Source organism: Myotis myotis, unplaced genomic scaffold (assembly GCF_014108235.1).
Source record: "Myotis myotis isolate mMyoMyo1 unplaced genomic scaffold, mMyoMyo1.p scaffold_m19_p_4, whole genome shotgun sequence".
Taxonomy (NCBI): Eukaryota; Metazoa; Chordata; class Mammalia; order Chiroptera; family Vespertilionidae; genus Myotis; species Myotis myotis.
In genome coordinates this window covers 60,154,679-60,182,528 of record NW_023416346.1, presented here as the reverse complement: position 1 = coordinate 60,182,528, position 27,850 = coordinate 60,154,679, and the positions used below count along the sequence as shown (strand labels likewise).

The window sequence follows — 27,850 nt, the reverse complement described above, 5'->3', positions numbered from 1 at the left end:
TGGGGTTCTTGGTATTTTTATGTTTTATTTATGCTTATTGTGTTTTGTCATTAATTCTTAAATAAAATTTTATTTTAAAAAAGCACCCTACTTCGAAATCTTTTTTGATGATGGGAGGGAGGGGAGAATATGACCCAAGGTCCAGGCGAAAGTAACACTTGCAATCAACAAAATCACCTGGGGTTAAATTGTCATCCACCTCTGCTATCAGGCCTTGCTGTAGTCATGGCATTCTAAAATGATTTATGGCTATTTTCTGAAGAAAGGCTCCATGGACTTTGCAATTATTATGGCATTCTAAAATGATTTATGGCTATTTTCTGAAGAAAGGCTCCATGGACTTTGCAATTATTGTGACTTCTGAAATTCTTGGGTTCCTTTTAAAAAATTATCTTTATTGTTGAAAGTATTACAAAAGTTCCCTTCCCCCATTGACCTCTTCCATTCTGTTTCTGCCCCCTCCCCCACCCCACCCTCAGGCCTTCAGAGCACTATTGTCTGTGTCCAAGGACAATGCATATATGCATATAAGTTCTTTGGTTAATCTCTTACCGCCCCCTTCCCTCTGAGATTTGTCAGTCTTTTCGATGCTTCCATGCCTCTAGATCTATTTTGTTCATCAGTTTATTTTGTTCATTAGATTCCACATATAAGTGGGATCATGTGATACTTGTCTTTCTGTCTGGCTTATTTCACTTAGCATAATACTCTCCAGGTCCCTCCATGCTGGCTCAAAGGGTAAGATATTTTTTATAGCTGCACAGTATTCCATTGTATAAATGTACCACAGCTTCTTTATCCACTCATCTGCTGAGCACTTGGGCTGTTTCCAGATCTTAGCTATTGTAAATAGTGCTGCTGTGAGCATAGGGGTGCATACATTCTTTCTGATTGGTGATTCAGGATTCTTGGGATATGTTCCCAGAAGTGGGTGAAATGGCATTTCCATATTTCATTTTTTGAGGATGCTCCATACTGTTTCCAAAGTGGCTACACCAGTCTGCATTCCCACCAGTAGTGAACTAGGATTTCCTTTTATGCACATCTTCGCCAGCACTTGTCTTTAAGTTCAGAAAACAAAACTGAATCCAACCAAAAAAATGCCTGAGAGTCAAGTCTTGAGAAGCACGTTCTTGTCCTTAAGTGTCTGACCAGACCAAGTAAGTTGTTGAAGATACAAAGGAGAGACGAAATGCAGATTGTGGTCCTTATTTCTATAAGTCAGAAATTTTCTTTGTTGAAGTAGAATTGAACCTTCCTAGGATCCAGACTGGAGTATTGGTGACAATATTTGCTCAGGGACTTTGCCAAAGCCTGAGGACCACATAAAAAGACTCCAACCACAGACCTGCAAGAAAAGAATAGTTGGCTAGTAAAGGCTGCGATGTTGTTAGAATGGAGAAATGAGGTCTCTACTACTGACAACTCTGCAACTCTGCATAGAAATTCAGTTGTTGACACCCTTCTCACATTCTTCATAGTAGTTTTCTTACTTTTTCTTCTTACAAGCTCCAAATGAGCTTTCAGCCCTTATCACATCAGTGGTTCTCAACATTGGCTGCACATTAGAATCACCTGGGAATCTTTTTAAAATCCTTATTTCTGAGCCTCATCCTCCGGAAATTCTGTTTCTTTGTTACTAATGTTGTGGCCTCACCCCGTAACAAAGAAACAGAATTTCCGGAGGATGAGGCCCAGAAATCAGGATTTTAAAAAGATTCCCAGGTGATTCTAATGTGCAGCCAACGTTGAGAACCACTGCACTAGGTACTCAGCCTTGCCTATTCTATTCAGAACATGTTCAGCTGTAGTGCCCTGTAGTGGTTAAGTGCTAGCTAGACTAGTGAGCCAGGCTGCCTGGGTTAAAATCCCAGCTCTGACACTTGTCCAGCTGTGTGATTTTAGGAAAGTTTCTTAACCTCTCTGTGTTTCAGTATTTGCCCCCACTCTGTAAAATGGTGATAAAAACTACCCACCTTACAGGATTGTTTTAAGGTTTAAATAAAAATTATAGCTGCCATGAAAGCCATTTGTGTAATTGAATTGATCTTCACCTGCCAATTGTTCCTGGAATTTATCTAATACAATCAGCTTAATCTCCTTCTCATCAGAATGTCTGACCTCAGGGCACTAGGTTTTCCTGTGTTTCAAACCCCTCCAGAAAGACTGAGGTCAGGTCATCAGCTAACTAGATAAATACAGCCCAAATCCTTGCTGCTTTGAGGTCACTAAGCCAAAAGCAATGCATTTAAATTGTTCCAGTTCTATTTCATTTGGTAATACAAATCAGAACTGAGTCTCCTTGCCTCACTATTTGAATGGGGGGTTGTGGTGCAGCAAACGTATTCTCATCAATTACGAGATCATGACCCTTATTTGGCTGAAACCCCAGATGGGATTTCCTCAGTTTTAAGCAATAATCTAGGAGTGGTGCAAGTAGTTTCTGCCCCAGAGGTCTTTTCCCAAGAGTGTTCAACATACCATAATGCCTTTCCTAAACCCTAAGTCTGTAAACTCAACTAATGAGAGGAGAATACACTTACTTGGGGTGGATGGTAGCTATTGTAGAAAACTCTTTATCCCACATAGGTCTCCCAAAGAAAGTTTTGTGTTTCAGACCTGTCAGGATGTCTGTGGCTTTGTCAAAGTTTAATGCTGCATGACCAGCCTGGAGTCAGAGAAATAAAAAGTTAGAAAAAGAAGGCTCTGATAGTTGTCTCTTCCTTCAGCTACTTTTAAACTTGAATGTGAGGGTGAGAGCAGGTAGGAAATCACATACAAAAAAATTATTTCCAATCAGCACACACCGTCTTTGGTCTGACATTCAGCTTGCATCCAACATGGGAATTAGTGTGTTGTTTGAACTCACAATGTTGCTGTCCCATCCGGTGAGGAAGAGACGGAAGTTTAGAAACCCAACTTTGCCTAATTCCTCCATCTCCTGTTCCAGGGAAGCCAATAGGTCATTGAACCAGGCAAAGGCACCTGTCTCCCTGCAGATCCAGTAGAAATATATCTGGAATCACCAAGAGAGAACATAGCCTTTTATAAATGCCCTTTACAATGTGCATTGTAGTGACATGATTAGGTAGATATACTGTATATTTGTTGATCATGTTTAGGGTGACCCGAGAAATCACCTCTACAGAACAGCAGACCTTAGGCAGCTCAAATGTCCAGAGTCCTAACAATTTCCCTTGTGGAGAAAGATCACCCGCCAATGTCATTTTTGTTTCAAGGTAATTTTAAACTCCAAATTGAAAATGAAGACCCTATTCATATGGTCAATCTGTAGAAGCAGATGCCTTGGCAGAGAGAAGTGATCACTTGGTCTCATAACTCCAGGGAGGGGTGCTTGCTCATCAGTTGTAAAGAGCTTAGCCCATGAAAGCAATGGACCTGTCAGGCCCACACCAGATAAAAGGTGGTATGAGGGAGTGTACCGTTTGTGTTTTGAGGTTATGATCTGCATGCCGGAATTTGTACCAGATGGACTTCAAAATGGAAGCAAAGGGGGTGACTCCAATTCCTGCTCCAATCAACATAGCCACTTCATACTGAAAAACATCCTCACTGGCAGTGCCAAAGGGACCATCCACCTCAATCCTGGCAGAAGACAGAAGGCAATAGGCAAGTGAAGTCTCACCTCCCTCCCCCCACAACCTCAAACACCCTCCCAGAGACATAGCAGTTCCCATGGCTGATTTCAGCCTGTTTTTTTTTTTTTATTACGTTCTATTGTACCAAACATAAGGTTCAATGAGGAATTGTATTCTCATATTTGCCTGTCTGCATCCTGGTCTGGGTCTCTGCAGCTCTCTAGGACCTACCTCGGAATTGGTGAATGCTGTTGTTCAAAAGCCTTTATGAGATTTTCTGTCCAGTCCCCTGCTGCTCGGATATGAATGGAAAAGAAGTCTTCCTCCGGAGCAGAGGTCAGAGTAAAGGGATGCCACTCCAGGTAAGAGATTGAGGGGCAGTTAACAAAAATATACTGTCCCACTTCCATGCTGAAGCCACGCTTGATCATCTGCAATTCCAAAACTTTGGATGGGTGCATGACAACCTATGAATGAGGCACAGAGACCAAAGGAGGCCATTTCAAATGGTGACAGGAACGGTAGACAAAGTAAATGAATAAAGCTGGAGGGCTGGTGACAATGGTGAACTGCTAGCACAAATGCTTTCTAAAGGGACTAGCAGTTACTTACTTCAGGCAATTGGTTACGCTATGGAACTGACAGCATTATTAGGCTGCCTGATTCTTCAAGAGAAGCAGAAATGCAATTTTTAATGTAAAAGCCTCCATCCAGATTTTTAAGTGTTAGCAACTAATTCAACTTTCTAAACAATGAGTGTGTGGGCCAAACAAAACATGTCTGTGGGCTACATCTGGCACAGGCCGCCTGTTTGCAGCCTCTGACATAGACCCATGTTGATGATTTCTGCTAAACCCCTCTTCCCATAGTTCTGTCCAGCACTGGAGGAACTGAAGTATGTTACCTCCAAGATGTTTTTTTTTATTCCCTACAGGTTAACAACATGGAAATTTATTTCTATAATCGGGAAGACCAGAACTCTTATCACAGCAACATGAAAGTGCATATGCTTTACCTTGGTAATCATAACCCGCTGCTGGGAGCGATAAAATCGGAGGATCCTTTCAAAGATATAAAGAACACCTGGTGCAAGGATCCACTTCCAAGACTGCAAAGTAACAGAGTACAGAATAAGGTTACACATTAATCTCTTCTTTAGGATTTATTTGTGTAGCAGTTTATTCCTTCTTTCAGTAAATATTTATTGAATTCTCTGCTGTGTATCATTATTAAGCCACTAATTTCACCAAATCTTGAGAACAGAAATGGAAAGGAATAAACTACAATAGTTTCTTTTGCTAATCTGTTACTCATAAAACAGATCACTTCCTGAAATTTTACAGGTCTCACCAGGAAGCAAAAGAAAAGCACAGAAAGAAAGTATATGGTAAATACAGGTTGTCCCCCCAAAGCATATATATTTTTATACATATATAAAGTCAGTGTTTATTAACATACAGTTCATTTTCAACATTTAAAAGGAAATTGAGTTGTCAGCTGTTAAAGTGTGTATACATTTTGGGGGACACTACTTATATGTAACTTAATTTTCAGAATCTAAGACTGTTTTCCAGGATAGCTTGCCCAATCTGAAAAACAAACAGAAAAGGTAGATGTGAAATTGAAGATGATTAAGAACAAAACAAGCCCTAGCCACTTTGGCTCAGTGGTTAGAGTGTCGGCCTGAAGACTGAAGGATCCCAGGTTTGATTCTGGTCAGGGGCACATTCTCCAGTGGGAGGCAACCAATCAGTGTGTCTCTTTCACATCAATATTTCTCTCTATGTGTCTCTCTTCCCTTCTACTCTCTAAAAATCAGTGGAAAAATACCTTCGGGTGAGGATTAACAACAAAAAACTGCCCTGGCAGGTAGATCAGTGGTTAGAACATTGGCCCCACACACCAAAGGGTCGCAGGTCCGATTTCCAGGTTAAGGGCACTTACCTGGGTTGCAGATTCAATCCCTGGCTCCAGTTAGAGCTCGTGCAGGAGGCAGCCAATCAATCTCTCTCTCTTTCTCTCTCTCTCTCTCTCTCTCTCTTTCTCTCTCTCTCTCTCTCTCTCTCTCTCTCATTATTTCTGAAAGTCAATGGAAGAAAATATCCTCAGGAGAGGATTAACAACAACAACAGAAAACAAAAGTGAAAGTGGTTGACACTATTGGTAACAATACGGTGTACCGGTTAATAATGTGGATTTTTTTTCAATAGATGGAGTTACACATATGTTGATATATATGCGATTTGATATGTATGCTACTTTGTTGTATTGACAACAAGCTTCAAAACTTCATATGTCAAATTTTCTGAAGGTTTTAACATCATAGATATTTTTACGCTTAAAAATGTCGAATTTTGTGCCAAAAAAAAAGAGCATTTGCGGGAAGTTTTAATTTATTACTTTATTTTGAAGAAAAGTGCTGCTGAATACTTTGGGAAGTTTATGGTGAACATGCTCCATCTCAAGATATTTTTGAACGCTGGTTTAAATGCTTTAAAAGTGATGATTTCAATGCGAAAGACAAAGAATGTCTAGGTCAATGGAAAAAGTTTGAAGACCAACAATTACAAGCATTATTGGATGAAAATGCATGTCAAACTCAAAAACAACTTGCAGAAAGATTAAACGTTGTTCAGCAAACAACTTCTGATCGTTTACAAGCAATGGGAAAGATTTTAATAGAAGGAAAATGGGTTCCATATCAACTGAATGAAAGACAAATGGAAAACCAAAAAGTCATCAGTAAATTGTTGCTTCAACAGCACTAAAGAAAGTCTTTTTTGCATCTAATTGTGACTGGCGATGAAAAGTGGATTTATTTTGAGAATCCCAAACGCACAAAACCATGGGTTGAACCAGGTCAACCATCAACATCGACTGCAAGGCCAAATCACTTCAGAAAGAAGACAATGCTCTGCGTTTGGTGGAATCAGGAAGGTGTGGTGAATTATGAGCTTCTAAGAGCAGGTGAAACCATTAATACTGACTGCTCCCAAGAACCAATAATCAATTTGAACCATGCTTTGATCATGAAATGACCAGAATGTGCCAGAAGACACGGCAAAGTAATTTTGCTTCATGATGATGCACCATCACACACTTCAAACCAGTTAAAGACACGTTAAAAGATCTTGCCTGGGAAGTGTTAACCCACCCGCCATATTCACCAGACCTTGCTCCTTCAGATTACCACTTGTTCTGATCGATGGCATATGCGCTTTCTGAGCAGCACTTCAAAACGTACAAAGAAGTGGAAAATTGGGTCTCTGAATGGTTTGCCTCAAAACAAGGAAAGTTCTATTGGGACAGTATCCACAAATTACCTGAAAGATGGGGGAAATGTGTAGCTAGCGATGGACATTACTTTGAATAAAGCACTTTTGATGTTTCTCTTGAAATTAATCGTTTTTTCTTTGATTACAAAATCCGCATTATTAACCGATACACCTAGTAAAACTTGATACTTATCCATCACCTCTTTTCTCAGGTGCTCAAAACACCTAACATGGTAATATACTTTTTTCTTTTTTAATCATCACCAGAGGATATTTTTTCCATTGATTTTTAGAGAGAGTGGAAAGGAGGGAGGAGGTGGGGGGAGAGAGAGAAGCATCGGTATGAGAGACACATCAATTGGTTGCCACACACATCCTATCCAGGGTCGAGGATGGAGCTGCAACCAAGGTACATGCCCTTAATCGGGAATTGAACCCTCGACCCTTTGGTCTCTGGGCCGATGCTCTAACACTGAGGCAAACCAGCAGGGCTGGCATTATACTTTTTATCTTGTCTACATGTTTTTTTTTTAAAAAGCAGCCTTTTTGTCCCTGAAATCTTTTTAAACGTAGCAAGTTGCTTCCATATGCACAGGAGCTACCAAAAATGTATTTTCTAGTAATGTTATATCTTTTCTTGCACAATTGTTCAAGTGTAATACATCAGAACTATGTGCAGTGAGGTTTCTCATGCTGTTTCAGGTAAATAACTTCCTTAGGTCTCTCTGGGGAGAAAATGGGCAGAGATGGGGCTAGTGAACCTGAGAGTGGGCATTATACAATTTGATGCTACTTCTTATTTGGGAAAAATCCCTGGCTGAATTCAGAAAAACTGAAAAAAAAATTAAGAAATGACTGTTAACAATGTGGAAAATTTTTTGGCCTGAGAACTAATCAGAGAAATGAATTAGAAAACTAAATAGCATTCGAGGCCCTCAAATTGAAAAGCTGCTTTAAACAATAATGTCCACCATTAACTGGGATGCAGGGGAATGGGCACATTCACATGTGCAGCTGGTGAAAATTAATAGCATCTTCCCAGGGAACAATTTGGCAATACATCTCAGCATCCTGGAAAGCATGCCTTCTCTATTACCCAAGAATTTCACTTCTAGGAAATGGAGCATAAAGAAATAATTAAAGTGTGCACAAATATACAAGTATAATAATGACCACAGTATTTACTAAGAAAAAAAAGTAACAAAAATGGTATACCATACAGATTTTTTGTCAATACCAAACTGTCTTTTTAATTTGTTTTTGTATTGAAATATGATTTGCAGATAATATTATGTTAGTGTTAGGTGTACAACATAATGATTCCATATTTGTATATATTGCAAAATGATTATCACAGTAAGTCTAGTTAACATCCATCACCTCACATAGTTACAAAAGTTGTGTGTGTGTGTTTTTATGATGAGGACTTTTAAGATCTGCTCTGTTAGCAACTTGGAAACATGCAATACAGTATTATTAACTTTAGTTACCATGCTGTACATTACATACCCAGGACTTATTTATTTCTAACTGGAAGTTTTTACCTGCTAACCACTTTCACCCATTTTGCCCACCATTCATCCCCTGTGTCTGGCAACCTTCAATCTCTCCTCTGTATATATGAGCTCAGTTTTTGTTTGTTTGTTTGTTTGTTTTTAAATATATTTTATTGATTTTTTACAGAGAGGAAGGGAGAAGGATAGAGAGTTAGAAACATTGATGAGAGAGAAACATCGATCAGCTGCCTCCTGCACGCCCCCTACTGGGGATGTGCCCGCAACCAAGGTACATGCCCTTCACCGGAATCGAACCTGGGACCCTTCAGTCCGCAGACCGATGCTCTATCCACTGAGCCAAACCGGTTAGGGCTCAGTTGTTTTTTTTTTAATTAGGTTCCACATATAAGTGAGATCACATGGTATTTCTCTTTGTCTAACTTTTTCAATAAGCATAATGCCCTCAAGGTCTTTAAAAATGACCATTTAGAAAAAAAATGTATACTGTACAACTTTTTAAAAACTGATGTTTCAAAAGAATATTTGACAAGAGAGGAAAACATCCAATGATATAGATGAAGGTAAAAATGTATTACATCTAAGTGGTAGAACTCTATGAAATTTGTATTTTCCTCTAAATATGTTTTTACATTTTCTAAACTTTCTACAATAAACATGACTTCTTTTTATAATTTTTAAATGGGGAGAATGTGAAGAAAGTTTTTTTTTAATGTTTATGGAAGAAACAAACCAATATATTCAACTAGATAGCAAAACTGGTATTCTCTCCCTTGGTATATTATGTAACCAATCAAGGAACCCTTGAGTTTTAAGTATCCCTCCAAATAGGCCAAATATACCTTATCTCAGGTAATATATGGGGAAAAGATAGATGTTGATGTGCAATGTAAGACCGGGATTTAACTGCCTTAACTAGTAAGGGACTGATCAAGCTTTATAGGTTTCTGTTTTTAAGGGCTTCTTATCAAATAATACAGAAGGTTTCTGGTTATAGCTTCCAAGTTCCTATGACTTTTGAAATTAAGTGTGCTGTTAACATATGCCAGGGATGTCCTTTTACAATTATTTTTAATAAGTAATACATGTAAGTAACATGTACACTGCACAAAATTCAAAAGTACAAATCTCCCTTCCATCCCTGCTCCCCAGCTCTCCAGAGGCAGACAATCAATGTTATTATTTTGTAATTCCTTCTGGAGAATATGCATTTAAGTGATAATATTGCATTAAAATGCAAATGGTAACAGACTATGCACACTGCCCTGATGCTGTTTTCATTTAACATCTTTAAATTTTTTAAATTTTTCAATCCTCACTTGAGTGTGTGTGTGTGTGTGTGTGTATTTGATTTTAGGAAGAAAGAAAGCAAGAGGGAGAGAGAGAAACATCAATTGAGACAGAAACGTCTATGAGTTACCTCTGGTATGTACCGGGAGCAAACCCGCATCTTGGGTAACCTGTATATACCTGCAACCTGGATATGTGCCCCTGACTGGGAATCAAATCCAATACTTTTCTGCATACAGGACGATGCTCCAACCAACTGAACCACAGCATCCAGGGTTCATTTAACATCTTAGAGCAGTGGTTCTCAACCTCTGGCCCTTTAAATACAGTTCCTCATGTTGTGACCCAGCCATAAAATTATTTTCATTGCTACTTCATAACTGTAATGTTGCTACTGTTATGAATCGTAATGTAAATATCTGATATGCAGGATGGTCTTAGGTGATCCCTGTGAAAGGGTCATTCGACCGCCAAAGGGGTCGCGACCCACAGGTTGAGAACCGCTGTCTTAGAGACTGTTCCATATTAGTACCTATAGAGCTGCTTCTTTCTCTTTAATGGCTGCTGAAAACTCCCATAATTGTAGGAAAGTCCCATGATTTAACTAGTCCTCTATTGATGAGCATTTATTTCCAGTATTTTGTTCTATCCAACACTGCTACAATGAATAACCTAATACATGTTAACACATATGCAAGTATATTTTTAGAAAAAACTCCTGGAAGTAGAATTTTAAAATTTGATAAATATTGCCAAATCACCCTTACAAACGAACAGTTGTATAGGTGCACACTCTCACCAGCAATGTGTGGGAGCATTGCCAACACAGCATATGAGCAGACTTTCATATCTTTGCTGATCTGTTTGTTTTTAAAAAGAAGTATCTTAATGTAATTCATTTCTTCCACTGTTAAAAACATTTACCATAATTTAATATATTTAAGATTAACACATATCGTCATTTCTTCGACCTTCTATATCTTTTTTATGAGGTTGTTAGGCTTTTTCTTATTAATTTGTAGGAGTCATTTATTAATTAGGAAATTAGTTTATGGTCTGTAAGTTGTAAATAATTTTCCTACTTAGTAATTTGTTGCCTGTCTTTATTATTTATGATGGGGGTTTTTTGGCTATAGAAAATTATGTGTATATTTAGATATACTATATATAGTATATATAAAGAATAATATATTTGAATATATATTTATTCAAATTTATTATGTTTTCTTTTCTGGCTTCTTAGCTTTTTGTAAATCTTATTTAGAGAATATCTTTATTAATATTCCAGTATTAGAAAAAAATTTTTCCATGTGGCCTTAGGGTGCTTTTATGATTTTTTTTAACATTTACATTATTGATCCATGAATTCTTGATCGATATTTTAATGTAAAGTGTGGAATTAAGATACAGCTTTTTCACCCTAGATGACTATCCTATTATCCTAAAAGTATACTGAACACTTATCTTTTTCACATTGATTTTAAATGCCAACTTTAGAGAATTTCTTTAGGTATTTTTCCCTTTCTAGATGAGGACTGAGCTATTGCTCTTCATTCTGCACCTGATTTAAAAGCTTTAATCATCCTCAGAGCACTTTGAGGCACCACAAGTTAACCTTTCCCTTCCATTTATTTTTCAATCTAACATATTTTATGAGCAAACCAAAGTAAAGCCATAACATCCACATAATTACCCTGAGGCACACCTTGAGTTCCCTGGAACCCAATTTCTTGGTCATCACTATCTAACAATAATTTCTAAGCATGTTCTTATAACACCAATGAAAGCCAACCTCAAGAATGCTTTTTAAAAAATTTTGAACTTTCCCTAACCAGTTTGGCTCAGTGGATAGAGCATCGGCCTACAGACTGAAGGGTCCCAGGTTCAATTCCGGTCAAGGGCATGTACCTTGGTTGTGGGCACATCCCCAGTAGGGGGTGTGAGGCAGCTGATTGATGTTTCTCTCTCATCAATGTTTCTAACTCTCTATCCCTCTCCCTTCCTCTCTGTAAAAAATCAATAAATATATTTTAAAAAAATTAAAATGTTGAACTCAGAAACAGAGAGTAGGAAAATGGTTAACCAGGGGCTGGTGGTGGGAGTGAGGGGTCCAGAATGGGGAATGTTGGTTAAAGGGTACAAACCTTTGGTTATAAAATGAATAAGTTCTGGGAATCTAATGTACAGTATGGTGACTATAGTTAATAATACTGTATAGTATACTTGAAATTTACTAAGAGAGTAGATATTAAGCATTCTCACCACAAAATAATGGTAACTATGTGAATTGATGGATGTGTTAATTAACCTCATTGTGGTAATCATTTCACAAAGTATATGTATATCATTCATCTACATTGTACACTTTTGAATATATATAATTTTATTTGTCAATTATCTATATATATATATAAAGCCCAGCAACCAGAATGGCAGAACGACCAGAACAACCAGAATGACTGGTGGCTATGACGCACACTGCAGCAGCCAACCAGCCTGATCTGGGCCCGAATCGCTGCCCCCCGCCCCCAGCTGGCCCAGCCCCCAATCAGCCCCCAACACCCTGATCGGGGGTGGGGTGGGCCGGCCAACCACCCATGTGCCCTCTGCCCTGCCAGCCCAGCCAATGGGCCCCCATCAGGGCAGGCCGGCTGGACCCCACCCTTGCACAAATTTGTGCACCGGGCCTCTAGTATTTCAATAAAGCTTTAAAAAAGAATGCTTTCCTGCCCCTAAAAAACATTGACTGGAATTTCATAGCTAAGTTTTGGGACAATATAGTTGTTAAGAACACAATCTTTGGAGTCCTAAATGCCCGGACTTGAATTCCAGCTGGACTAGTTACTTATTGTGGGAGCTTTACAGTTTACTTCATCTCCATGAATCCTAGTCCTTTTGTCTCAAAATGGAGACAGAAGAAGTACTTACTTCATAGGTTATTGCTATGCATAAATGGGATCATCCATATTATGCAGCAAACCTGGCCCATGGTAAACTATTAATAACATGGGCTATCATTATTGCCTTTGGAGAGGGTTTTACAACATGTACTAACCATTATTCATTCCTCTTCAGGGTGCTCTGCTAATGCTAATCCCCTAGCCCCATGGTCGGCAAACTGTGGCTTGCGAGCCACATGCGGCTCTTTGGCCCCTTGAGTGTGGCTCTTCCTAAGCCTTAGGAGTACCCTAATTAAGTTAATAACAATGTACCTACCTATATAGTTTAAATTTAAAAAATTTGGCTCTCAAAAGAAATTTTAGTCGTTGTACTGTTGATATTTGGCTCTATTGACTAATGAGTTTGCTGACCACTGCCCTAGACTGTTGCCAGCGATATTGGAGTTCCTTGGTAGTAGGAATTTTGTGGATATATTGGCTGAACTAATAATGGTAATAATAACAAATAATAATAACAACAATATAAATAACAGCTCCTAACAAGAGTCTATCCTTGTCCATAGGATTTTTACCTCAGCAGAGTTCCCTTCAAATTGGGGACTCTTGCAGTGGGAATCATGATCATCCCACTTCTCGAAAAACTCTGCACACCTATGAGGATGACTCTCCTTTATGCTTTCTTCTGTTTGACCTCGGACAATTCCACTGAAATAGATGAAGAAGGACAGTTTAGGCAATGAATTATGCAAGGTCAGGGGCTAGACATGAGAAAGGTGTCTGAGGACCTTACCTAATGCCGTGAATCCCCAAGCCGATGAAGTAAATGATAAAAATATGATGTGTATACCAGAAGACCTCAAAATAACTCCTCCGGATAAACTCCATAGATGAAGTCACCATGAGAACCAGAACTATCGTGATGATCACTCCAGTGAAACCAGGAATGCTGGTGAATGTCATATATATCACTGTCTATGAAAGGAGAAATGTCAGCCTGACACAATATCCACCAAGGATACCATGCTTTTCTTGTTTGTGACCAGAGCCCAGATGCTTTGCCATTGAGTCAGCTCACCATGTTTGGGGACTGCATGGGATTTAGCCAAGAATCCCCCTCTTTTTCTTGATGAGATAGGCTGGAGAGAACAGAAGCAAGGGATCCATCTGTGGCCTGTCGGCTTCTGCTGTATCGTTCAAAGTTAAACAGGTGTGCAATGATGTGAATAGCTAAGTGGAAAGATGAAAAGGATTGTTAGAAGTGTCCCAGGAGCATCATGGCAGGCATGCCCCACTAGAAAAGGAGAATACTGTATATAGTGTCTAGCAGAATGCCAAGTCCACAGAAGGTGCCCAATAAACCTTTATTGTAGAGAGACCCAAGACCTTTTTTAAAATACGCACCCTGTTCCCAAAGGAATAGAATGTGAGTTCCACGAAAATAGGCCTAAAACAGGGCCTGGCAAATAATGCCGGAGGCAATATACATATTTTTTGAATGACTATATGCATGGATGAAGGAGACTTGACTCTGAATGCCCGGAAGCCTATCGTTTCATGGTTTGCCTCAGTTACCTGTGTGAAGGCAGATCATATATGCCACCAGCTTATGGAAGGTGAGGTTGTGATCCAGTTGCTTTCTCAGAGTACGCCTGCAAAACTACAAATATAAAGTGATGGAGGTAAGATTTCTCCCAGGCAGCTTTATGAAATTCACCAACCCATAACCAACATGTCTTACACAGAGCATGCTAATACTCACCCACCCTTGTCCACCCCCTTGGCTACCAAAGGAGACCTCTGGCTTCCATTCCTAGGGGCTGGGTATTGGCTGGCCAACTAAGGAGTCCAGGGTCTTTTTTAAAAATCTGTAAGTCTTTATTTATAAACCATAAATGATGAATATTTCAGAGTGGTTGTGAAAATTAAGAGAAAGTTACATTTTACACTATAGTCATTTCCCATCCTATTTCTCATTTTTTTCCTAAAAACCCTGTGATGTGTTTGCTTTTTCCCCCTATAGGTTTAGTTTCATTGAAAGTACTTTATAAACTGATGTTCAGAGGAAGGCCCTAAAGGAAATACAAGATGTACTGCAATTCAAAAAAAACTGTTGTTCTTTGACACTTTACCCTAATTCACTTTTTCTCCCATTTCAGTGTTCTAAGTCACCTTCTTTAATGTAAAAGTTGACCTATGAGTGGTTGGGACTCACTGTGCAGGTGCCCCTCAGGAAGGACAGCAGATTCCGACACATGGGAAACAGGATCAGCATGCTGTTAAAATTCAGGCAGCGAGCAGAAGCTCTGGCCCAGGCCAATGCCGACTAGAGCAGAGGAGAGAAGACACCATCAGCTGCTTCATCTCAGCATTTATCAGTAAGTACGAGTCCAGTCCATTTGTCTGAGACCTGGAAATGGGCAGTCTGCAGCTTCCTCCCCTCTTTCTCAGTAGGTAGGACAATCAGGCCAGGCTCTCTGTTTGCAAATGACTTAAAATTTGCTGAATTTAATATTGAATTGAGAAATTCCTATGACAGTGATTTGGAAATGTTTGTACATTTATCAATATGAAAGATAACAGGATTTAATGATTCCATGTTAACAAACACATTCTATGGATGTAATACTTTGCAACTAGTGTATTGCTTAATGCACTCAGTTATTATTTTGTTGTTTTCACATGTAAAACAATCTTGAGGATCATATATACTCTTATTTCATTTTAAATAAAGTTTGTACATTTAGAGATATAATTGAAGATGGTGACTGTTTTTTCTCTTTTCTGTATTTTCTAATGTAGCAATTATAAGCATGTAATCTATATCCTATCTAATAAAAGAGAAACATGGTAATTAGCATACAACCGCTACCCTTCCCATTGGCTAATCAGGGCGATATGCAAATTAACTGCCAGCCAAGATGGCGGCCGGCAGCCAGGCAGCTGGAAGCGAACATGAGGCTTGCTTGCTTCAGTGACGGAGGACTCCAACGTTCCCCGCCTGCCGCTGCCGGCCTCTGAGCTGCAACTCTAAGCAAATATGTTACAAATATAGAAGCTAAACAAAACCTCAGAAACCTGCTTTAGTCGCCGGGCTTCAGCCAGCAGGATCGCAACATTGTTTCAAATACAGAAGGTAAACAAAGGCCAGAAACCTGCTTTCAGCAGCAGGAGGCCTAAGAGCTGGAGCCTCAGAGCTAAAGCTGGCCCAGAATAAAAGAAAAAAAAAAAGAAAAAAGGAGTGGTTGGGAGCTTCAGTCACCTGCCAGCCTGAAAACAGCCATCATCCCCTCACCCAGGCTGGCCAGGCACCCCAGTGGGGACCCCCACCCTGATCCAGGACATACTTCAGGGCAAACCAGCCAGCCCCCACCCGTGCACCAGGCCTCTATCCTATATAGTAAAAGGGTAATATGCCTCCCAGCACTGGGATCAGCGGAGCCGAGAGGCCTTCCAGCACCGGGATCAGCGTGACAGGGGAAGCGCCCAAACCCCCTGATCGCCCTGCGGCTCTGTGTGTGACAGGGGGCGGGGCCACAACCTCCCTATCCGCCCTGCTCTATTCGTGACAGGGGAAGGCGCCCCAACCCCCTGATCATCCCTGCTCTGTGCCTGATAGGGGGGAGCTCCCCAACCCCCTGATCACCCTGCGGCTCTGTGTGTGACAGGCTACAGTGCCCCAACCCCCTGATTGGCCCTGCTCTGTGTGTGACAGGGTGTGGCACCGCAACCTGCCCATCGACCCTGCCTTGAGTGTGACAGGGGGCGGTGCCCCATCCCCCCAATCAGCCCTACCCTGAGCGTGACTGAGGGTGGCATCGCAACCTCCCGATCTGCCCTGCTCTGTGCATGACAGGGGCGGTGCCCCAACTCCCCAATCGGCCCTGCTCTGAGCCCAACCAGGGGCTGCACCTAGGGATTGGGCCTGCCCTCTGCCACCCAGGAGCAGGCCTAAGCCAGCAGGTTGTTACCTCCCGAGGGGTCCCAGACTGCAAGAGGGCACAGGCCGGGCTGAGGGACCCTCCCTTCCCCCTGAGTGCACAAATTTTTGTGCACTGGGTCTCTAGTCTACACTAATAAAAGAGAAACATGGTAATTGGCATATGACCACTACCCTTTTCATTGGCTAATCAGCGAGATATGCAAATTAACTGTCAGCCAAGATGGCGGCCGGCAGCCAGGCAGCTAGAAACTAACATGAGGCTTGGTTGCCTCAGTGATGGAGGATCATTGGAGGAAACCAACGTTCCCCGCCTGCCGCTGCAGGCCTCTGAGCGGGCAGTTTAAGAAACTCTGTAACAAATACCACCGGACTTCAGCCAGCAGATTCGCAACATTGTAAGCAAAGGCCAGAAACCTACTTTCAGCCACGGAGGCCTAAGAGCTGGAGCCAAGCCTCAAAGCTAAAGCTGGCCCAGAATTAAAAAAGAAAAAGAAAAAAAGGAGCGGTTGGGAGCTTCAGTCACCCCCAGCCTGAAAACAGCCCTCAGCCCCTCACCCAGACTGGCCAGGCACCCCAGTGGGGACCCCCACCCTGAAGGGTGTGTGACCAGCTGCAAACAGCCATCATCCCCTCACCGAGGCTGGCCAGGCACCCCAGTGGGGACCCCCACCCTGATCCAGGACATACTTCAGGGCAAACCAGCCAGCCCCCACCCATGCACCAGGCCTCTATCCTATATAGTAAAAGGGTAATATGCCTCCCAGCACCGGAATCAGCAGAGCCATGAGGCCTCCCAGCACGGGGATAAGCGTGACAGGGGGCAGCGCCCAAACCCCCTGATCGCCCTGCGGCTCTGTGTGTGACAGGGGGCAGGGCCACAACCTCCCTATCTACCCTGGTCTGTTCGTGACAGGGGAAGGCGCCCCAACCCCCTGATCAGCTCTGCTCTGTGCCTGATAGGGGGGAGCTCCCCAACCCCCCCCCACGGGCCCTGCTCTGTGTGTGACGGGGTAGAGCCATAACCTCCCCATCGGCCCTGCCCTGAGTGTGAGAGTGGCGGCGCCCCAACCCCCTGATCGGCCCTGCTCTGTGGGTGATATAGGGCGGTGCCCGAACCCCCTGATGGGCTCTGCTCTGTGTGTGACGGGAGCAGCGCCCCAACCCCCTGATTGGCCCTGCTCTGTGCGTGACAGGGTACAGAGCCCCAACCCCCCTGATGGGCCCTGCTCTGTGAGTGACAGGGGGCAGCGCCCCAACCCCCTGATTGGCCCTGCTCTGTGCATGACAGGGGGTGGCGCCGCAACCTCCCCATTGACCCTGCCTTGAGTGTGACAGGGGACGGTGCCCCAACCCCCCAATCGGCCCTACCCTGATCGTGACTGAGGGTGGCATTACAACCTCCCAATCTCCCTGCTCTGTGCATGACAGGGGGCGGCGCCCCAACTCCCCAATCGGCCCTGCTCTGAGCCCAACCAGGGGCTGCACCTAGGGATTGGGCCTGCCCTCTGCCACCCGGGAGCAGGCCTAAGCCAGCAGGGCGTTATCTCCCGAGGGGTCCCAGACTGCGAGAGGGCACAGGCCGGGCTGAGGGACCCCCTCTCCCCCCCGAGTGCACAAATTTTTGTGCACCGGGCCTCTAGTATATATATAAAACCCTAGTATGCAAATAGACCGAACGGCAGAACAACCAGACAACCGGTCACTATGAAGTGTGCTGACCACCAGGGGGGGCGTGTGCAGAATAGGGCAGGCATCAGCAGCAGCAGGATGGTGGAGCAGGTGAGCAGGGGCATCAGACCAAGGAGGGGCACTGGTCGCTGTTATCAGGGCAAGCCTCTGGTGGTTACTGAAAATTCTTTGCTCCTGCACACTGCTGTCCTGCCCAGTGCTTGCACCCGCTGCCGGCACTTGGCGCTAGCCCCAATCACCCTTCAGGGCTTCTCCACCTCCCCTTGCTCCTGAGGGGTGATCAGGGTCAGCAGCCATCTCTCATACCTGCTGCTGGCAACAGCCCCGCTTGCACTTGCTGCTGGCACCAGAGCCACTATTCACACCCAGTGCCAGTACCAGCTCCACATTGTCAGTGGGTTTGAGTGGGGCCAGGAGAGCGGTGGCAGGAGCGGTGGCAGGAGAGGGGCGGCAGCGGCGGGAGAGGACTGCTGGCAGATGGGACCAGGGGCCGCTGTGGGAGGGGCTGGGTGGTGGCACAGAGGATGAGCCAAGACCTGCCCCTGTGCCCACCACAGCCTTGCAGCACACAGTTCCTTTCAAGGTTCAGGAATTCGTGCACTGGGCCCCTAGTATTCATATAATAAAATAATTAAAATATAGCCTCTTATTTTTAAGATGTCTTTTATAATTGAAGAAAGCCTAGGCAAAACTAGTGAACTCTTAAAGCAAAAATATTAAACTTAGGTAGAGATTTGAGAAGGTACAACTTCTTAGAACAGAATTTCAAACTGATTTCCTGTAGCCAGGCAACAGACATCAAGATCAATCTGATCCAGCAGTAGAAGCTGCTAGAAAAGAAGACAATGAATCAGTTCTTCAAAGAAGTATTTAGCCCAGAAACAGGTTTGATTAGGTATATACTGAAAAGAGTATGCTCAACTCCATGGTAGCTAAATCCAACTTATCTCAACTCTGTACAACTGTTTTTTGAGTTGGTTCCATGTACTTGAAACTGCAGGCTATGGAGTATGACCATTTCACAGCAGCCAGGCAATTACTGTTGCAGTTCAGCTGACTGGCCGGCCTTATATATGTGCCTGTCAATGACTTACTAAAAGGAAGAATATGGGTTAGAGTTAACAATTTCTCAGCCTTTTTTTTCTAGTAATCTTTTTGGCTCAAAAGCTATTTTTCCATACAACCTAAACCTTAAGCAATGCTACATGTGTTTAATAAGCCAGACAAGATCTCCCTCACATCCATAATAGCTTACAATGTCAGGCAGTGCAATGAACAAGAGCTGCCCTACTGTTTTCCATTTCTGGCTCCACCATATGACCTGTGTTTCTCCCTTAGCTGAGTCATACTCCAACTGTTTTTGATAGAAACAGCTTGTTCCACTTCTAAGTAAATTTTCTCTGCTCATCTCAAAGATCCTACATTTCCACATTGGTTCCCACATCTTGCTTATTTAAGTCACAGAGGTTTCTTAGGGCTAAAATTGGCAAGTGAATTAAAAATACAGAACTTCAATTTCAAAGCTCCATATTTTGTGAGGGCCATTTGTATAGGATGAATTCTTTTTAGAATAAATCTCTTTGATGTTGTTGTTAACCCTTACCTGAGGATATTTTTTCCATTGATTTTTAGAGAGAGTGGAAGGTGGGGGGAGAGAGAAACATTGGCGCAAGAGAGACACATTGATTTTTTGCCTCCCAAATGTGCCCCCCCCCCCCCGCCGCCCTGGGGCTGAGGATCGAACCTCAAGTACATGCCCTTGACTGGGAATTGAACCCACGACCTTTTGGTGTGGCCGACACTCCAACCACTGAACCACACAAGCCAGGGCTAGAACAAATCTTTTTTGTCATTGCAGCACACTGAAATATCCCAAATTATGTTCACTTTTCATCATCAACACTAACCGATATTCTAATTACACTGCTGCTGCCTTTAATGCCTCATTGACTAAACTCCTTCCTCTGCTACATATTTGCTCTACTTCATACTAAATCAAATAACTCTGCATTTTCCTAGAGGGAGCACAAGTTTAAGAAATAGCCTATGGAATGATTAAATAAATTATGGCACATCAATGCTATGGAGTGCTATGGTTCTTAAAAGGATAAGAGCTACATGCAGTGGTACAGATGTAGCAAATGTTTAATAATCAGCCTTCAGGGGAGACAAGGGTCTTTATTTCCAGGATTTGCCGATTTACATGATATAAATACTCCCACTATGGCAGATTTCAAGATACCAACTTGATATCATTGAACGCCACTGAATGCTGGGTAAGAGATGCACACAACTGGCTACTGCAAGATGGTACAAGCTGGTTCCAGCATTTCACCTGTCACATAGCAACATGGAAAGATATCTGCGATACACTAAGTGTGGGAAGAAATTTCCAGCCAATACCTACAATGTGATCCTTTTTTGGTTAAAATTTTTTAAAAAGTGATGTGTCCTACTGATGTATTTATCAAAACTAATAGAATGGTATACCAAAAAGAGCAATATTTTGGTGAATAAGAATAGTATCTACCTCAAAAACAAAATAACCATATGTCTGATGCATTTGTGAACATCTCAGTGTATTTATGCACACTACACACACACCAAATTATTAATAAACTAGAGGCCCAGTGCCCAAAAGTTTGTGCACTCTGGTGGGGTCCCTCAGCCCGGCCTGTGCCCTCTTGCAGTCTGGGACCCCTCAGTGGATAGCCACCTGCTGGCTTAGGCACACTCCCCTGGAGATTGGGCCTTAGCTGGCAGTCAGATATCCCTCTGGCAGCCCGGGAGCCCTCGGGGGATGCCCACTTGCCAGTGGGGAGCAGGCCTAAGCTGCAGTCGGACATCCTTAGCACTGCTGAGGAGGCGGGAGAGGCTCCCACCACCACTGCTGTACTGGCAGCCGTCAGCCTGGCTTGTGACTGAGCAGAGCTCCCCCTGTGGGAGTGCACTGACCACCAGGGGCAGCTCCTGCATTGAGCCTCTGCCCCATGGTGGTCAGTGTGTGTCATAGTGACCAGTCATTCCCAGTGGTTCTGCTGTTAGGGTCAATTTGCATATTACCCTTTTATTATATAGGATGGTTATCTTTGGGGAATGGGATGGGAGAGTAATTTTCACATTTATACATTTTTCTGTCATTTGATCTCATTGAATGAAGCATTATTTATAATTGATTTTTTAATAAAGAGGACCTTTAAAAATGAAATACCCACAGGAAATCATCATGATTCATTTTCTTGTTGCTGTCTTTTTGATCATAAAGCAATTCAGCTCTTAATAACTAGTCAATTTATTGCATCATTCTCTCTCTTTTTTAAATATGTTTTTATTGATTTCAGAGAGGAAGGAAGAGGGAGAGAGATAGAAACATCAATGATGAGAGAGAACCATTGATTGGCTGCCTCCTGCACGCCCCCCACTGGGGATCAAGCCTGCAACCCGGGCATGTGCCCTTCACTGAAATTGAACCTGGGACCCTTCAGTCCATAGGCGGACGCTTATCCACCGAGCCAAACCAGCTAGGGCAATTGCATCATTCTCTTAATAAAAAGCTATTTTAAAAACAAATTAACACTTCCTTTGGAGTTATAGTTTCCAAAGGAGGATCAAGAACCAACATTTAAAATGGAAAACAGCAGGGTAAAAGAAACCATGAATAGAACATTCAAATTAATTGTGATCTTAACACGAATCCTTTGGTTATGGAGAGAAAAGGATTTTTTTTAAAGGACAAGCTATCTTTAAACATGTACATTGGGTGGGTCTTTGTGAAAAGCTAGTGGAAAAGGCAATGTCAAGCCCTGGTGAGTGTGGCTCCAGTGACTGGAGCATCTTCCCTTGTACTGAAGGGTCTCCAGTTTGATTCCTAGTCAGAGCACAGATTTTGGGTTTTTTGCTTTGTTTTGTTTTGGTTTTTTTTTGTTGTTTTTTTTTGTTTTGTTTTTTTACAGAGAGGAAGGGAGAGGGATAGAGAGTTAGAAACATCGATGAGAGAGAAACATTGATTCGCTGCCTCCTGCACACCCCCTACTGGGGATGTGCCCACAACCAAGGTACATGCCCTTGACTGGAATCGAACCCGGGACCCTTCAGTCCGCAGGCCGACACTCTATCCACTGAGCCAAACCGGTTAGGGCCAGATTGTGGGTTTGATCCCCACCCAGTCAGGGTGCACACGGGAGGCAACCGATTGATGTTTCTCTCTCAAATCCATTTCTCTCTCTCTCTCTCTCTCTCTCTCTCTCTCTCTCTCTCTCTCTCTCATCAATTAAAAACATATCCTCGGGTGAGGATTAAAAACAAAGAAAAAAGCACTGTTAAGATGAAAGTGATTAAGTGATTTAACCAAATCCCTCACATGTTGTTACTGAATAACAGACCATAATTAGCAGTCACATTTCCTTCTCTAATTAGGTAATGGTCAGATTGATGGGCCTGTGAGAGAGCCATTCTCACCTCCATGCTTTCCCCTGAAAACTTCCACACCAATGTGCACTACCTACCCCCTTCCTCTTCTATTCTTTTTTTAATATATATTAAAATTTGGGATGACATAACATAAATTTCAAGTGTACAACTTTATAATATGACATCTGTATACTCTTTTGTGTGCTTACTACCCGAAGTCAGTCTCCTTCTGTCATCATGTATTTGATCCCCTTTACCCACTTCATCTTCCATCCTCCCCCACTCCCCTTCCCTACTGGTAACCACCATTCTGTTGTCTGTATCTATGAATTTGTGGGGTTTTTGAATTTGTTTGTTTCTTTGTGGGGGGTTTTTAAATATATTTTTATTGATTTCAGAGAGGGAGAGAGAGATAGAAACATCAATGATGAGAGAGAATCATTGATCAGCTGTTTCCTACATGCCCCCTATTGGGGATTGAGCCTGCAACCCAGGCAGGTACCCTTGAACAGAATCGAAACCAGAACCCTTCAGTCCACAGGCCAACACTCTATCCACTGAGCCAAACCAGCTAAGGCTTTTGTTTTGTTTTGTTTGTTGTTTTATATCCCACATATGAGTGAAACCATACAGCATTTGTCCTTTTCTGTCTGATTTATTTCACTTACCATAATGCTGTCAAGATCCCTCCATGTTGTCACAAATGGCAATACTTCATCTTATGGCTGAGTAGTATTCTCTTGTACACATGTACTACATCTTTTTTTGCCTTTTAATATCTCCTTTCATTTATTATTATTTTTAAACCTCACCAGAGGATATGCTGTGTGGTTGGTTTTTTTTTTTTAATCTTTATTGTTCAGATTATTACAGATGTTCCTCTTTTTTCCCCCATAGTTCCCCTCCCCCCGGTTCCCACCCCACTCCAGGTCTTCCTCCCACCCCCCCAGCTGACCTTGTCCATAGGTGTAAACTCTTTGTCCAATCTCTTCCCGCACCCCCCACGACCCCTTCACCCTAATAATTGTCAATCAGCTCCCTTTCCATGCCCCTGATTCTATTACATTCACCAGTCTGTTCTGTTCATCAGGTTTTTTATTCATTTGATTTTTAGATTTACTTGTTGATAGATATGTATTTGTTGTCACTTTGTTGTTCATAATTTTTTCTCTTTACCTTTTTCTTCTTCCTCTTCTTAGAGAATGCCCTTCAGCATTTCATGTAATACTGGCTTGGTGATGATGAACTCCTTTAGCTTTTTCTTGTCTGTGAAGCTCTTTATCTGACCTTCAATTCTAAATGATAGCCTTTCTGGGTAGAGTATTCTTGATTCTAAGTTCTTGCTATTCATCACTTTGAATATTTCTTCCCACTCCCTTCTGGCCTGCATCATTTCTGTTGAGAAATCAGCTGACAGTCATATGGGTACTCCCTTGTAGGTAACTGACTGTTTTTCTCTTGCTGCTTTTAAGATTCTCTCTTTGGCTTTTGCCCTTGGCATTTTAATTATGATGTGTCTTGGTGTGGTCCTCTTTGGGTTCCTCTTGTTTGGGATTCTCTGCGCTTCCTGGACTTTTAAGTCCATTTCTTTCAGCAGGTAGGGGAAGTTTTCTGTCATTATTTCTTCAAATAGGTTTTCAATATCTTGTTCTCTCTCTTCTGGCACCCCTATAATTCGGATGTTGGTATGCTTGAAGTTGTCCCAGAAGCTCCTTACACTATCTTCATATTTTTGGATTCTTTTTTCTTTTTGCTTTTCTGGTTGGGTGTTTTTTGCTTCTTCATATTTCGAATCTTTGACTTGATTCTTGAGATCCTCTAGTCTGCTGTTGTATCTCTGTATAATATTCTTTATATCAGTCAGTGTATGCTTAATTTCTGATTGGTCCTTTTTCATATCCTTGAGGGTCTCCCTAAATTTCTAGGAGGTTTTTAGAAGATTCTTGAGTAACCTTATAACCATGGTTTTGAACTCTATATCCAGTAGTTTGCTTTCATCCATTTCTTTCATTTGTGACTTGCTTCTTTGTCTCTGCATTCTGGCTGCTTCCCTGTGTTTGTTTCCATGTACTGGGTAGCTGCTAAGTCTCCTTGAGTTGATAGAGTGGCCTTGTGTGATAGGTGTCCTATAGGGCCCAGTGGCTCAACCTCCCCAGTCGCCTGAGGTGGACACTCTTGGTGCACCCCTTTGTGGGCTGTGTGCACAGTCTTGTTGTAGTTAAGCCTTGATTGCTGTTGGTATCAGTGGGAGGAATTGATCTCCAAGCCAATTGGCTGTGATGACCAGCTGGTCTACACTGGAAGATCTGTTGTGCAGGAGACACCCTTATGGGGCAGGACTTGCTTCAGTGGGGCTTTGGTGCTCACTGAGTCTGCCCCTTGAGTGTGTCTCTTATGGATGTGAAGAGTTGTAATCTGGTATGGTCTCACTCTGACCACTAGGTACACTGGCTCTGGGATCTCCAAGGAGGTGCAAGGTGAGCCACTGTCTGGGGCCACCCAGAAGGAGCTACAGAGACATATGAAGATTCTTCCTCTTTGAATGGGGTTTGGAAGTGCCCAGACGAGGCCCAGCTGTGAAGCAAGGCAGGCTGCTGCTGCCAGGCCTTGGGCCTTCTTTTGGAATCTCTTGGGCTCTCTGACCCAGCTGCAGTTTGACAGTTTTAGGCGGAGAAAGGACAGGTCATTCATATGCAAAAGCCGATGCACACAGCTTGGGTGGGGTTGTAAATTTGGAGCGGGGGGGTCTCTGGGAATCACCAGGGCAGAGCAAACAGCAATGGCTGCCAGTCAGCCCTGCACCAGAGACGTCCCTGGGGTCTCCGCGCCCCATGCCCCCGTGCGGAATAATGATGGCTGCAAGCACTTCTGAGAGAAAGCTGCCCTCTCATTCCTGTCCTGATTCCAGACAGTCCAATTTCTCCCCATATGAGTCTGAGTCCCCCAGAGTCTCACCTGGAACTGGAGTTCAGAGCAAGCAGGAGCTTGTATCTCCCTCCTGATTAAAAGAGCAGCACATCCAGGTGCCAGCACTTTCCGTGCCTTCACACCTCTTACCAGTCTCAATGTGCTTTCTTCACCTCTCTAGCTGTGGAACTTCCACTAAGCCAGCTTTCCCACGGTTCTGGGTGGTAGTTGTTCTGCCTTTTAGTTGTAATTTTGATGTGGTTGTGAGAGGCAGCAAGTATAGGTGTTTACCTATGCCACCATCTTGGTTCTCCTCTACATCTTCTATTCTTAATCTGCCACTTTCCCAGCCTCCTTCATCTTGTTACTCTGACCTGACCCCACCTTTCTGAAGGCCTTGAGTTCTACAGCCCCACTCAACCCTACACACCTCTCTTAGTATCCCTGTTTGATGGAAGTTATTTTTCTGTGTGATATCCACAGTGGTTGTTTTAAGGTGTTTATTTATTTTTAACCAAACTCAAAATCATAAGCAGGAGTCCATAAAACAAATAAAGCTGCTTTGGCTGAAGTAGGGGCAAAGGCAGGAGCCTTCCCCTCACACCCTGTAGGAGAACCTGTTTCTGTGGAAACCAGTTTGAAAACCACTGCCTACTAGTTTATTGTTTGTTTTCATTAATGGGTCTGGGGAATGTGCCTAGATAGGGCTTTAGATTTAGTGAACAAAAATACAGAACACTCAGATAAATTTGAACATCAGATTTAAAAAAGGAACAAGGTATCACCCTGATTTTCGAAAGTTCACATTTTGCCAATTAGCTTTTGCAAAAGATCTACATTAGTACCTTTTCTGCTAACCGAAAAACAAAAAACAAACAAAAACAACCCAAAGAGGATTCTGTGTGTTTTTTTTGTTTTTTTTTTTTAAAAAAACAAGGTTAAAAGCGAAAATCGTGTTCAGCATTTGTTTTGCAGTCAGCTCTTATAGAGGCAGTGTGCATCCTGAGCAGTGGGTGGCCTCACTAAGCCCTTTCCCAGGAGTTACCTCAGCACCAAGCCCCCATAACTTCAAAATGCACCTGTGAGCATCTATGCTTGATCCTGATTCATTAGGTGCATCTGTTAGCAATGTGTGTCCTAAAATATCAGAGTTCATAAGAGTGTTACACTTAGCATAAAACCAGGTGTAATTAAGTATATTTGGTATGATTTGGTAGGTTATTTTGGGGGGTCTAGAAATACTAAAAAGTTTTCCATATAAATTAATGGTTATTGCTTCTTTGCTTTATGCCATTTTGGCTTGTAAAAGATTTCATAGGAATGCTCTACTTTCAGATTGTGGGGGAAATCTATAATTTTTTTAGTACAGCAGATCCTAGAATAAAGTAGTTTTGTTTAAGGTCATCTATATATAAAAAAGGCTAATATGCAAAGTTTCCCCTCAGGAGTTCGACTATGAGATCGATTGCTCGCTATGACGTGCACTGACCACCAAGGGGCAGCGCGGAACATGGCAGCGACCAGCAGCAGTGGCGGGGTGCTGAGGGAGCGAGGGAAGAAGGAGGAAGTGGGGAGGCGGGGAACCTGATTGGCCCCGATTGCTGGCTAGGCCTAGGGACCCTACTCATGCAGGAATTTTGTGCATCGGGCCTCTAGTTTAATTATAATGTTTATGAGCTGCCATAGGAACTTAACTCTTGTTTATATCAATTAGCCATGGTAAAATTGGTTTTGTTATACATAGTTTTGCTTGAAGTTGTAGAACCAATTGATGATATTAAGTGAGGACTTACTGGATACCTATGAAATATTTGGAATACTTAAAAAATTGTTATTTTTCTAGAGTTCAAATTTAACTGGGCATCCTATAATTTTTCTGGCAACCCTACCCCTAGAGGAAATCAGGAAATTGAGTCTCAAAGGAGCCAGGGTCAGAGACAAGAAAAATGCCTAGATTCCTCATTATAACTATGATACTCACCCCCAGGATTTCTCTTGTGTAGTAGTACTTGTCCCCCTTCTCATATGACAGGAAGGCATGCACAAACAAGAAAACATTCAGTCCCAACCAAGTAACCTAGAGGAAGAAAACAAAGCAAAGAATAAAGTGAAACTTGGGTATGGGCAGCAGGAGATAAGGGGTAGGAAATAGTGTCATCCTTTGGCTATTTTGTGTTTAAATATTTTCATTTCATTTTATTTTTTAAATACATTTTTATTGATTTTAGAGAGCGAGAAGAAGGGAGAGAAACACAGATGAAAGAGAAACATCATTCAGCTGCCTCCTGCATGCCCCTACTGGGGATGGAGCCTGGAACCCATACCT

At 42.4% G+C, this 27,850-nt stretch overlaps 1 protein-coding gene across 1 annotated transcript; it reads right to left on the bottom strand.

Moving 5' to 3' along the window:
* Positions 1–912: 912 nt before the first annotated feature.
* NOX1 (NADPH oxidase 1) lies at positions 913–22,671 on the bottom strand. The gene is made up of 12 exons (XM_036304144.1): positions 22,666–22,671; positions 14,791–14,901; positions 14,151–14,235; positions 13,654–13,805; positions 13,369–13,550; positions 13,151–13,283; positions 4,615–4,707; positions 3,831–4,066; positions 3,444–3,606; positions 2,870–3,016; positions 2,544–2,668; positions 913–1,348 (listed from the first exon to the last, which is right to left on the bottom strand). Exons 1-12 carry the CDS (start codon positions 22,669–22,671, stop codon positions 1,222–1,224), a joined length of 1,560 nt encoding a protein of 519 aa, XP_036160037.1. The 3' UTR covers positions 913–1,221.
* Positions 22,672–27,850: the final 5,179 nt, after the last annotated feature.

Excerpts from the sequence above, each read along its gene's own strand:
- NOX1 (XM_036304144.1), bottom strand. Across the intron at positions 2,669-2,869 it reads CCGGATGGGACAGCAACATT|GCTGGTCATGCAGCATTAAA; the intron begins GTGAGTTCAAAC and ends CTCTGACTCCAG. Across the intron at positions 1,349-2,543 it reads ATAGCTACCATCCACCCCAA|GTCTGTGGTTGGAGTCTTTT; the intron begins GTAAGTGTATTC and ends CTTTTCTTGCAG.